Raw genomic sequence first — 14,004 nt, 5'->3', positions numbered from 1 at the left:
ACTGAAACTGTATAATCTTTTTACAAAACTAACTGAAATTATTGACAGAATATCCTTCATTTTATTTTTTGTCTATTTCATTTAAGCCGTGTGGACGGATTAAACAATTATTTATTTTTTTTGTTTTTTACATCGAGCAGTTTCACGTTAGCTGTGGGTGACTTACAGCACCTCATGGCCCATAACGTCATTTGTTTACAATCTGCTGCTCAGCGCCTGTCGGCAACATGACGACTACAAAAGTTGGGAGAAAGCAGCAAAGACTAATTTGGGATTTCTTCTAACGTGACTGCGAGAAAAATAAAAGCAGGTGACTTGTGGAAAGAAGCGATAAAATGGGTGGAATACGTCCCAAGGGGGAAAAAAAACGTAATCAAACTCACCCAAGACTGCTAACTGTGAGTATCAATCTAGCTTCTCTCAGAAGCTCTCARCAGCCCAGCCAGGTAGCGCCCAGATGGAGAAACTATCGTCACCTTCCAAAAATAATCACCCCAGTCCTTTGTTGGCAAAATTGAGTTACGTAATTATTATGACCCCCGCACGCGAAGCGTAAGCGGGAGTCGTATTGTTTTTGTACTGTGGTTTTTGTTTTTTGTTTTCCCCCCTCCGGAGATTTTTGGTCAACCGTAGCACAAAAACGGCTGCACCAATCAACATGAAATTTGGCAGGACTGTAGGTGAGRCTGACCTACACTGCGCCAGCCAACGATTTTACGATAGACCCCATATCTGAGGAGTGGGCTCCTTTCAAAGATGGGGTGTCTGGACATGCAAAAATGSTTAYARCTCAAAAAATATTAAACATAGGAGCTTAAGATATCTTTTGTTGTTTAGCTCTAATGAAGCTCTATCCATCAGGCCCACCAACAAAAGACCCCCCACCCAAACCACTACAATTTTGGGATGCACCTAGTAGCATGACATTTATTAGGAATAAAGACTTCTGAGTTCTGGTGCATTTGTGCGTGCGGGGGTCATTACGTATGTTACCGCTATGCGGTCTCTAGTTTTAGGAAAGTGTTCCTATAATGGACAGCTTTCACTGGTGACCAAATAGCTGCTGGTGTAGGAGTAGGAGACGGGTGGGACATGTCCCCCACAGGAGACAGGAGGAGACAGGCACATTCCAGTATAAAGCCACCACCAGCAAAAAAGACTGAAAGAGCAGCAGCAGGACTTATTTGTTGTTGTTGTTTTTTTAGAGTAACACCGGTGAATAACACACAAGGGCAACACCTGAKCATAGTTTATCAACATGTGTGACATTATATTAGATATTATGTGCAATAATGTCTTATCAGGAGAATCATCTTAGTATATAGAGTACTGAGACATTTAAAGCAATAAAAGGTGGAGAGATGGAGGAAGTTCAAGTGAGGTCTGAAATTAGTTTAGTGAAACATGTATTAGCTTGTTGAGGATTTTTAAACATATTTTTTTATCATAAGAAGAACTGATTCATTGAAGAGTGAGGAGAACAGGTGGAGCTTCAGGGTTTGAGGTCCTGTTTAAAAACCATATTAAGTATAATAGATGCAGAAAGAACAGGTGAGGACTGATGTCAGGTTGATTTGTTTTCATTATTTCCACAGTTATAAGGGTTTGGGTTAGGTTGTGATTAAGTCTTTAGCTGCAGAACAACACCCCACTAGAGTTCTGTACATTTAACTGGTGAAATGCTTCTCCATAGTGATTAATACGTGAATTTTTTTCTTTAGTTTAAAGTGAGCCACCTTTAGGTTCAGGAGTGTACCTTATCTCTGAAGCCATTTTGTTTGTTTAGCAGCAGCAATGCAGGGACTGCACAAAGGAGACAAGAGGAGAGGAGGTACAGAGCTGGAGCTCTTGAAATAAATTAGTTAAAACTTTTACTGTAAGTTTTACTGTAGGTTGAGCTGTAAACAGAGCTAATGCATACATCTGTAAATCAGTTGTATGATTAAAAACCTTAACAGATACTTTTAGCTTGTGTAAGTCACTTGCTGGTGCTGCACATTACAGTATGTAGTGTTCTCTGTTGTAAACATGATGATGTCATGCAGGAACATCAGAGGCAGGAAGTCAGAGTGAGGGAGAGACAGGAGCAGACCAACAGGTAAGACAGAGGAACACAGAACAGATATTTTCTATTAGAAAATCTTCTGATGGCAGTAATATTTGTAAATATTGCAATGATGATATCAGATGTGATCTATGCCCCCCCCCCTCTCTTTCTAATATGTACTTCCTATTTTATGTGACTTTTAATATTTTTGGTCAGGTGTGAGCTTTTGCTGCCATGAGACCCTGTCCTACTGGCTAAATATTGCGTTAGCATGAAAAATACAACTTCAGACCTCTTCACGTGCATTAGTCAACAATTATTGTGCATCAAGAAGTCCTTTGCGATATGATTATTGCACACTCTGCCATTGTGATGACAATATATTCATTATGCTGTGCAATCCTATTAGACTCGAGATATTTTGTTGGGTGGTTTACCCACATCATCATTTTCCCAAGAAAAGATCCAGTAGGTTTGCAGTGTAGTTGATTTATGACATATTTCTGCTCAGACTGTACTAATCTGTCAGGTTTCCAATATTATGTGTCCCCCCCGCCAATAGTAAACTCATTCCTACACCTTTGGCTGCTGTTTAGTTAATTCAGAAACACCACATGCATTGGCAAATATGTTTTTTTTAACTATAAGAAAACCAACACTAGAACTAATGAAAACTAAACTAAACTAAAACCAAGCATTAAACAATAAAAACRTATAAAAACTAGCAAATCCACTCTAAAAACTAATAAAAACTAACTGAATTCAAAGAAAAAAAAGTCAAAATGAAATAAAACTAAATTATAATGAAAAATCCTAAACTATTATAACCTTGCTACAAACGAAAAACTAAACAAAAACAATCTCAAATCCTTGTTGAACAACAATTCGTATGAATGCACATTATATTGTTTCATATTTCTTTAACAAAGTGACTTTTATCATCTGGCATTTTTGACATCACTCTGCAGATTGTTCCAGTCTTATTCCTTGTATGGAAGTACACCACTCCCTCAAACTGGTTCGAAATCCAGGTTTCACAAACATCTCTACCCATTTCAGGTTACAACTTTCCCTCGTAACAAAATTTAATTGGTTGTTTAAAGGTAATATACATTTRTGAGCCTTATACCTGTAAAATATTTTAATCAACCAACTCATAGAATTTCAACAATTTCAACTGACAAAATAATGAATTTGATGGATGACTGTAGTGTTTTCCAGTAATAATTCTTACAGCTCTTTTCTGTAAAACAAAAAATAGGGTTTATAATTGTTTTACATGCTTTCCCCCAGACTTCAATACAATAAATTAAGTGTGGAACAATTATTCAAACTCATTTAACTAAAGAGTTATTGTAGATAGTTGTAGTTATTGTATTTGTTTTGACTCTGGAATTGTGACCTTTAGCGTTTTACTTATTGTGTTAAAAGAAGCTGGACATTACAAACTCGTCTTTCTGTATGAGAGTAATTTTTACTTTCAAAAATTCACTAAACGTTTTGGACAGTGGACTCTGTATGTCTGTGGGTAATTAATTAATTATTTGGTGCCTTTGCATTGTTTGACAGTACACATWTGTGTAACTCCACTCTGATCCTTCCTCTTTGTCTCAATGAAAAAAWTTTTTTTCACTTCTCTCCATCATATTGTGTCTTTTAGATGTTGACACAGATAGTAAGATATTGCCAGTGGGTTTATTTACCCATTGGATTACTTGATTTACAAATTACATCAGGTTATGTATAATATGTGCAACAAATGTATCGTTTAAAGTTGTAACAAAGCAAGAATGTTGCTTCTGCTGTCTGTGAATGTGATTAATTCTGACTGATGTTAATTAGATGCTAAGTGAGAAGACAAGCTTTGCAACTAAACAGAAGCTTGTCTTGCCATGTGATATCAATTTCAAACATATTTCCACAAATTTAATTGTGAGATGAAAAAAACAATCACTTGTAATACAGCCAGCTTTTACGATAGGGTGAAACAATCAGAAATTTTGATTTTCTTTGTTTATTTGTGGAAAAGTTTTTGCATCTATTTCAGTTTTCTGTGTAGCATGTTTTATACGTGTTCCCTATAATTTATCATTGCTGAGACGGCATGCAATGTGTCATCCTCCAGTCATCCATAACATCCAGTCTGTGATCAAATTAACCTCGATTTAATTTCTTTTTCTTTTCTCTTTTTCTGCTCACTTCTTTCCTTTTTGTTCTTCTTACCTTCTGTGTAATTTCACTTACCCATGCTCCCAACTACTTACCTCCCTTTTCTCTATGTCTACTCTTACACCATCTTTTCCCTCCTCTAGTCTCTATCAGCCTCCCAGACGCAGGCCCTCAGCTGTGTGGAGTCCCTGTGCTGCTACCAACATGGGCAAAGCGGCTGTTCCCGCCTGGCCCAGCTCCTGGAACAAATGACCGGACAGTGCAAGGCTAGCATCAACAATTGCCACGCATCCAGCCGCTTCAACAGGTGGGGAGGGCGACGACAACAAGAAACAATGATTATGAATTCTGATGAACCCTTACCACCTGTCTGTGTCAAACGTATGAACCACAGTTCTGACTGTTATAACTCGTGATTTGATTGCAACTCTACTGTAAGTAATTTCTTGCTCGGATTTGTATTAGTTTGAACATGAAGTGTGGAGGAAGCTGAGTTGCAGATGTCGGTTGAGGCTGGGGTTTAGAGTGCAGAGTAACAGCCAGAAGAGCTGAAGGTGTATGAATCAAGCGGTATAAATGGCACTATGACGAGCATTTGATTTCTATTGCAATCGTGGAGTGGATAATTAGACTTAGTGGTGTGTTTAACCTCAAAACATACAGGGAGTGTGTTCAAACATGCATCGAAACCAAAAACTTTGAGACCAACAAACGAACAGATTGTGCTGGTGGTGCTCTCCTGGCGGTTGGGAGGTGTGAGTTCATGTCAGCCCAAGCTGAGAGAGTTTGATTGGAGTATTTTTACTGAGATCTGTTCAAAGCTTGGTGTCTCTTATGTATGTGCATCCAGTGCTACTCTGTCTTGTCTGTAAAAATCCATACATACTGCAATGTATTAGCTCATATGTCTGTCAGTTCTATGATCTGTTGTTCTGTCTGTCCTGATTGTCTTCTCTGTTCTTTATTATTCACATAATGAAAGTTTGGTGTCCAACAGATTAGCCAGTTTAGTAGACAATCCATAATGCACGTAGACATCTGACACCAATACTACATCAAATTGACTTGTTGGTGCCAGGTCAACTCTGTGACTCATCACATCAAAATGAGGATTACTTCAAATTTGGCCAAAATGACCTAATCATATTTTCTGATTCTTGGTTTTAAAAGCTACATTTTGATACGTAGATCATTCTGATATCATTGGTAGATCCGGAGATATTATTTAATTTGTCTTGTTGGCTACAATAATACATAAATATTTGGTCTAAATCCTAGTTTTATGTAATTTTAATGAAGATTTTTTAATGTCATTTTTAAAAAGAAACCTCAAATAGTAATTATTAAGATTTCCCAACTGGCAAGAAACAAAAGATTTGTTAGCTTACAGGGAAAATCTCAACATTTTAAGGTGTTTTTCCTCAAAATCGGGTTTTTGTTGCTATTGCTCAAAAAAGTGCTTCAAAAAATTTGTTTAGGATAATATTTCAGACAGTTCATTAAAAATGATACACTGATAACACATTTATTTGTTTTATTTTAACAAATTGTAATTTTTGCAAGTGTTTTAATCAAAATACTAAATCTGTCTATTTCTCCACATACAASTTTTAGACTTAATCCTCGTTTCGATGTGATGGGTCACATCTAAGTTTTTTAGATCCTCTTGTCCAGTGGAGGGTAACTCTACTGGTCGAATCATAAATTAAACCAAAATGTGAACTCGTTGGATACACTTCAGAGTATACCTAAAGTGGAAGCTGTGATGGAAAATGATGGAAAGTTCGTAGTTTATTGCACAAAAAGAGGTCCGGTTTGTGAAAGGAGATTGTAAAACAAAGAAATCTTTTTTTGCAGATTTAAAGACTGCAAGCTGAGCACAGTTTGCAGGTTTGCCCCGTCTGCACTTTCTGTCATTGTGTGTCTTCACCTGAATCCCAGTGACTATGGGCTCATTGATTAATTGAACCGATCAACCTTTTCTGCTGAGCAATCAATACTTCTCAAAACATCYTGGGACACTCAAAATAGATTAGATCAGTGATGAAGATCTGGCWTTCCTGTTCTTTGTTGGCATGTCTGTTTGTTACAGTATGCCAGTAAAATAAGAGATTCTGATCAAACACCAAGAACCACCACTCTGTAGTCAAGCAGAGAATAATGTCACAGCAGTCACATATGGGAAAGTCTTTTGTGATTGCTTGGCTGCTTTGACCGCTCTCTGATGGATTTTATTGTCGTAGTACCTTTAGAAAATAATTAGAATTGGAGAATTGGTGTTTTCATTTTAGATGAAATTAAGTTAGATGCTTTAGTATCTTTACCTTTTCATTACTTCTCAAATTGACCCGTGAGATATTGCCAGCAGTGTCCATTTGTTGAAAAGACAAATCTCATGGGTGTGATTCCCTCTAAATGCACAATCCAGTTTAGATGAATTACTTCCTGCGGAAAGATTGATCCGTTTTCTGACCCTGGCACGTAGCAATAAATTGGATTCCTGTAAGTGAATCAACAACCACCAATTTATTTCCACCCATACGGTTAAAAAAGAGAAAAACAGTAAAAGTACTTGAATTGCAGATGTARGATTTTTACTGAACATGGATTAGTCAACAAATGTGGCTAAATTTGTCTTTGTTCTCTTTTCACACAATCTGCAAACCAAAATACCTTTTGTCTACGCGTCGTCAAACTTCTTAATTTCTTTATTTTATGGAAATAAAAGTCAACTACCAGGAACTGAGCGAGTAGCACTACTCCACCCGCATTTGGCCTTAATGCTACGATACTGCCGTAAAGGAAAAGGGTATCCACCCGCTCCTGTATTATATGCATCACGACTTAAAGGAACACATATTAAGCATATTTACTGATGAAATCATATACAGTTATTTATTCAGTATTTATTGGAAGTGCAGTTARAGTTGGCTGTTTGCCTTTGCTTGTTGTTGCAGTGTTGAATGCCTGCCTCCGGCTCAGTCGTAGYTGGAGGACAACAAAGCAAAACACGCATGAGTGTCACAAGTTGAAGATGTTTTTGATAATAGCAGCAATCTGCTGTGCTTTTATTACATCCATGTAGCAGGAGCTGAATCCGGATATTAAACTTTACTAAAACATTTGACATCTGGACAGAGAGAAAAGTTACCAGATGCATAATTAAGTCACTTTAAAAAAGTACATTATAGGCAGATTTCACCTGAAACGTTTGAAGTCACTTGTGAGTTTTGAGATAACAAAACAAAACGAAATGAAAGGTAGCGGCGTTCACTAAAACTGTCCCCGTCACTGTTCTGGTTCAGAGGACAAGTGGACCACATCTAGGGCTGCCACAATTAGTCGATTAGTCGGTTTTTTTTTTACTTTGTTTTTCTCTCCAAACTGCTTTGACACCTTCCACTGCCACATCTGCCTTTCTGTCCTTGACACACATGCACAGTAGTGGTAACTGGGGTAGGCCGTGGACGTCACAAGACATTATACAGACAGGCTCTGGTATCATGGCTACCCTGCAACGGAGCTGAAAAGTGTGGGATCATTTTAAGAAAATGAAAGAGAAAACTGTGTAATATCTGCAGAGCAGAACTTACCTTCCACATCAGTTATTTTTAGTTAGCATATAGCTAAAATTTAACCATGGTTATATAATAGCAGCTGCATTCTGGTGCGATAAGCTCTATGTTTTATATTCAATTAACGTGTGATCTGATTAGTCGACTAATCGAAAAAAAATTGGTGATTAGTCGACTATAAAAATACTGGTTTGTGGCAGCCCTAACCACATCTTCCACCAGTGTAGCTGCTGGGAAGTGTACTCTGCGAGTCTTTTTTTCCCCCTTCTACTTCCTGTATCTACTAATCTGTTTCTACTAACTCCCGAAGCCTTATAYGTGCTTCAGAGAAGAGGCTAACATCGAGATCATTCTTGTTCTGGAGCTCTTGGTGTTCCTGCTGGGCGTGGTTCWCCCAAACTCCTCGTCCTCCAGGAGCTACAACACAAGAATGTCGACTGTCTTGTTGCATGGGGGCTTCTGCTGCCTTTGGTATTTTGTAACGTACCTGGTTATATATGTGCCCCACCTTCACACACTTCCTCACCTGTCTTTTGTCCTGTCTTTTGTCCTGTCTTTTGTCCTTCAGTGTCTGAAATCTGCATAATGTTTGTTCTGCCTTCCAGATGAATTATTCATGTGATTTTAATGTCTTTGTGAGCTTGATATAGTCAGAAATCTCCTTTTTCTGTTCTTGGCTTGACTTTTTTACTCATTTTAACCTGAAGAGCAAAGATGTTGTTTTTTTGTTGTTTTTTGTTTTTTCCCCGGCCCTGATAGGTTTGTAGCACGTATTAGTGCCTCCAGTCAAACCACCGTTTGAGTCATGAACCTATTTAAAGTTCCTGGGCGGCCTTGTTTTTCTGTTTACCGAGTCTTAAAACAGTTGTCTTTTATTTATTTAGTTGAGTTATTTTTAATTTAAAGGTCATGAGAACCATTGAGAGCAAAGCTGACATTTAGACATTTTTAAGATTGTGGAGGCATGGTTGCAGAAATTCAAGTATCTGGTTAGATAGCTCTCCCATTCTTTGATGGTGCCAGTAACAAAATGTGGATGTAATAGTTTCAATGTATGTTTTAGTTGATTCCTAAAGTGATCCAGCTGGATAAGCTAATAATGGAAAAGGACTGTGCCTTTTGTCGTTTTATACTATAAATATGTTAGAACATGGATCCGACGCCGACTAACCTTTAAGATGTTTATTTCACCAGCAGGAAAATCAAATACTGGTTATTTTGGAGTGGAGAATGAATCTGAAGCTTGTTATTCATGTTTTATTTTAATTCATTTATTCATGTGTTGAGTAACGAAGTCTGATATGAACTCCTCGGCAGACGAGCTAGAGGCACATCGAGAGAAGAGAGTGGATTTCAGATGTTTTAGTTCCACTTGAAGATGAGATGCATCACAGTTTTGTGATGATGAAATATGTTAGCTTCATTCAGACATACTGGACAAAATGCAACACGTGTAAGAGCAGTGTATCAGAGCTGAAAGTCAGTGGTGTTGCTGTTTTGTCTCTTGATTTGAATGTTTTAGGAAACATGTTGTGGTTGTGCAAAACGTCCTGGCAATCGCTGAGAGTAAAATAGCTTTTCTGTTAAAGCTAGTGTGATTCTGAGGTTTTTATTTGTTTCTCACAAGCAGGGCTCGTACAGGTGCTTGAAATCATTAAAAATGCTTGAATTTTAACAAGCTTTGATGTGCTTGGTTTCTGTATGAAGTCCTTAAAAGTGCTTGATATTCTGACTTCACAGTTTTGTGATAAAGAGCATATTAACAGTTTGATTTGTAGCACAAAATAACTATTGATCATTTTACTTTTAATGAAGTCAGAAAGCCTCGTTGCTCGTTTTTCGTAGCACCAGTGTGTGAGCAGAAGACCGGCGCTGTCCTGTGGCACAGCTACGACGCTTACTTTGAACACTTACTGAGTGAGAGAAAACATGCCAGGTGGTTTCCATTTTACTGCCCGTTGACTTGATGTGAAACACTGCTGAAACAAGGATCAAATCCTCCAGTAGCTTCCTGCGGGATCTGCATGGTGGACCTGCAGCGCTTCACGACGGGAGAGTCGGTGCTCTCGAGCCACAATGCAGAAGTAGCTGGAGGGAGTCTTACATTTAAGCTAGCTTGCCACTTTACAGTTAAACTGCAWATCGATTCTTTGAAGGATGGATGGAGTTAGGGTTTCATGTCATCTGCTGTACTTTAAAATGTGCAGCGAGAAAATATTTTTATTGAAAACTCTTGTGAAGGTAGTTGATGGTTTATTAGGCAGAAAGTAGCTGTGGCTTGTTGGCAGTGTTCCGTCATGTGTGCTTCTGGTGTCTTCTAGATCAGTGGTTCTTAACCTTTTTGACCTCGGCGCCCAATTTGTTCAACATGAAGTGACACGAAGCCCAGTCACACATTACCAGATGGATCAAAATGATAATTATTCTAAATCTAATAACTAATAACTAAACTTTCATAACTAACATAACTAATTTAAATACACTTACAGTTTAAAAGTAAAACYCCTGTCAAATAATCACAAGACATGATTATGACAAATATTTTTATATTGTAACCTGCCCACAACAATTATTTGAACAAATACAAAGGTCAGTCAACAGACCACTCAGGCTTATCAGCACAAAAATATTTATATTTTAACATAAACAATAACAAAAATAGACAATTAAAAAAAATAAAATTGTGGGCATAAAATGAATAATTAAAAAATTTAAATGTAAATGTTTCAAATTAAAAAAGGTAAAAATTTGATAAAGTACAAATGAAAATAAAGCCTTTTTAAACTTTTGCAACCAGAAGCTGCTCTTCTTATTAGTGACAAACAATAACTACAGCTTTTTTGACAAGTTTAAAATTTCTTTAAAATACATTCAAATTGTTTAAAAATAAACTACAAAAATCAATTTAAAGTGCAAATGAAACTATAGTTCTGCAACTGTATTTGATAATGTTTTGAACTTTTAAAACATTGCGTGGTRAAAACAGAAGCYGCTCTTCATATTAGTGACAAACTTTGGTGTTTTTACGAGTTACTTTCATTTTTACTTCTACTTTTCATTTAAAATAAGTTTCCATTCTCTGCAGGTTACTAAGTTTCTTCTTCTACATATTAAAAAAGTTGTTAAACATCTGAGTGGCGCACTACTGCTACTAGTGGTGAGAAAGTGTATTACACCTTATTCAAAATCAATGTGGTCCCACGGACCTCTGTGGCCCAAAGTTAAAAACTGTTGTTCTTTTGAGGCCCTGAAGGTGGCGCTCGTGGCCCAATAGGTTAAGGATCTCTGTTCTAGATGTCYGTTTCMTATTACTACCATAAGTTGCAGAATTGTATCCAGTTGCTCAGTGTATCAGATTGTTGACGGGCTCTCCTCACATCAGGACCACTGTGTGTGTCATGATGCTCTGAGGCTTAGTGCTGTGGGCACAGTGTATGAACCCTGTTATATTGTACAGGGTGRTGATCTGCTACAGAACTGAATATACTGATATTTATTTCCTCCTCACTTTTATTTTGAAAGCTAGTTGTTGCCAAATACGACAGACATGTTTCACTGCTAATTTAGAGAGATTGAAGTGAAACGAACAGGAASTAGGTCGAACCTGATGACAGTAACGAGGAGAGACTTTTGGTACTCATCACCAGCTCATCACAGCCATCACTAACTCCTCACTCATCTATTCTTTCATCTTCTCTGCTTCCTCCAGCCTGATTAATTCTGATCACAAAATGTTTTGATAGGTAGCGGCAGCTCAGCACCACTGTCTTGTGTCACCTGCACATGTCACACACACACGCAGACAGCCTCCTAACCCTTCACCACTGCTATTTTTAGGTCTTGGAGCGATACAGAGAACTTCTACTCAAACGATCGCAGCATCCTGACGCTGTCGCCCATYGAAGCCAGCTGCTGACTCCCTGGGACATGAACTTGAACTCGCATCTGGGAGGGGGCATGCAACTCGGTTACAGATTATAATCACACTCCGGCCTCCCCACCAACACCATTTTATGATAAACTCAGTGGATATTCTATAAGATTGGGATAAGGAGGTGAAGGATTCATCTCCATGCTACAGCCTGCTTTATCCGTTACCTCCTCCTGGGCCTGAGTGCACGATTTCTTAGCAGGGCCAAGAAGAAGATCAGACGGGAGCCACAACAGGAAAGGAAATGAAACGAGTCGACCTGTTTCAACATTTCTGGTGTTGCAGCRTTTATCAAAGATGCAATCAGGACACGAGCAGGAAATGTCAGATTCCAAGTCTGCAAGTCCCATGAAGCAATCTGAAAACCCATTTTTAAAAGTMTTCAGTCGTTTATCTGTGACCCCCTCACAAAGCTTTTTATTTTTCCATAGATCAGCTGCCAAACTTCTGTGGGGAGGGGGCGTCTTCTGCATCTGGCAGGAAATAGACCGAAGTAGAATTTTCAGATTTTTCTCTATTTTTTCTTACAGATGTTTGCTAATGTCAGATCAGTTCTGTTAAACAGACTGTAAAGTAAACCAGTTGAAATGGTTTGGTAATTTATGTAGCCTTTGAAGGTCCAACGTGGACAACATCCTGAAAACGTCTGAGAGACATCAGCTAAAGCTAAAGCTAAACATCCAGCTGCTTCCAGTGCAGCCGTCTGCCCCGCAGCTGCACTTGTTTCATTCAGATGGAAAGAAAACGGATAGTCCTGTAGCATCCAGAAGTTCTGCTGAGACCCACAGCTGTACCTGGACCTCTGCAATGGTACCAAAGACCAACGGATGAAGGCTGAAATTTCAAAGTGTTTATTTTTGTGCCTGATTGTAAAGAAGCTTATATTGTTAAAAAAGAAAAAAGACTTGTTTTTGTTTGTGCTGCTTTCTCGTCTCCTTGTTCAGCCGTCTGTCTCACCTGGTGGGGAGCTCTAAAAGAGGCAGARCGTTTAAAAAGCCATACATTTTGAAGAGGTTATATTATTGATAAATATGAACAAATAGTGACGGTACTGCAGATTGTTGTTTTGAGCCTGTTGTTGTTTTGTATTTGTTCCCTGTAAATGCCTTTTCTTCATCAGCCTGACGACCAAAAGCCTCTCGGCGTTACAGACCGTCGTGGCCGAGGATTGTTTGTAGTCCCAAAGCAGAATAAATATATTGATTTTTATAACATTAAAACAAAAATACTGATGGGAGAAGAAAAATTACCAGTTGACTAAAAGCTATCCATSGAGGTAAATGCTTTAATTTAGTTTTATTTGCACAAAGATGGCTTTAATGTTGAGAAGCTTTTCTAAACTCCTGGCTGATGTATTTTTGACCCAGACAGCAGAATGTTCACGTTCAGAAGACAAACATGATCTACCTTTTTAAGCAAAGAGGAAAAGCAGAGCKTTTGCACAAGTCACATATCAAAATCACAACTTCTCGGCTGTCATTTCCTCTGAGAAAAAAAAAAATCATAATCATCTGTCATTGAAGTCATTCAAGTCATGTTTTTTGCTGTTGCATTGTTTTTGCAGTGTGTTTCTGCTGTCCGTGTGTGTGTCTGTCTGTGTGTGTGTCGAAGGTTTTCTGTTGGTTGAAGTAGCTCTGTGGCCACGTGCAGCCTAAAGGTCACAGATCAGGTTTAGCAGCTCTTGAAGATTACCGATAGTTGTTTGACGTTTCCAGCTAGACGAGCGTTTTAAACTCGACACCAACACTGAACATGTGCAGATTAGATGTGAAGTTTTCGGATGTGTCTGTTGCACGATTAAAGATTTTCCACTGCAGCTCCAGACTGAATCAGTTATGTTCTTACATGTCAGTTTATTGAATATTGACCACGGAAGTTTATACTTTTCCTAACAGAAGGTTGCAGATCTTTAACAGCMTATTTTCAGTTAGCTCTGTTAATTTAAGACGATGTCTATGGAAGGCCGAAACTGACATAATTAGAAATAAAACTGAAATATATAAATGGAATAAGAAATAAATAATTACATTTAGCCATAGTCATGGCCATGGTCTTGAGCCGGAAAAGGGCAGAGTGCCTTCTCTGGGTCAGGGGGGTCGCCCTGTCTCAAGTGGAGGAGTTTAAAGTGGTTTGCAAAAGTATTCATACCCCTTGAACTTTTCCATATTTTGTCACATTACAACCACAAAAATAAATATATTTCACTGGAATTTAATGTGAAAGACCAACACAAAGTGGTATACAATTGTGAAGTGGAAGCAAAATTTTACATGAATCAAAAC

At 38.1% G+C, this 14,004-nt stretch overlaps 1 protein-coding gene across 3 annotated transcripts in view; it reads left to right on the top strand.

Moving 5' to 3' along the window:
- atp11b (ATPase phospholipid transporting 11B) overlaps nucleotides 1-13,555 on the top strand; it is a 52,958-nt gene extending 39,403 nt beyond the window's left edge. For 2 of the 3 annotated variants that reach the window (XR_001312408.1, XR_001312409.1), the window contains exons 31-32: nucleotides 4,360-4,523; nucleotides 11,629-11,716. Coding sequence is in view for 1 of the 3 variants with exons in the window: in XM_014031937.1 (XP_013887391.1) it covers nucleotides 4,360-4,523; nucleotides 11,629-11,707 (243 nt within the window). In the remaining 2 variants the exon portion in view is untranslated. Of the gene's footprint in view, nucleotides 1-4,359; nucleotides 4,524-11,628 lie in introns of all 3 variants that reach the window. The other variant, XM_014031937.1, reaches the window with a different exon arrangement.
- The last annotated feature ends 449 nt before the right edge of the window (nucleotides 13,556-14,004 follow it).

Source organism: Austrofundulus limnaeus, unplaced genomic scaffold (genome assembly GCF_001266775.1).
Source record: "Austrofundulus limnaeus strain Quisiro unplaced genomic scaffold, Austrofundulus_limnaeus-1.0 Scaffold1349, whole genome shotgun sequence".
Taxonomy (NCBI): domain Eukaryota; kingdom Metazoa; phylum Chordata; class Actinopteri; order Cyprinodontiformes; family Rivulidae; genus Austrofundulus; species Austrofundulus limnaeus.
The sequence above is the reverse complement of the archived record's forward strand: the minus strand, read 5'-3'. Positions and strand labels throughout refer to the sequence as shown.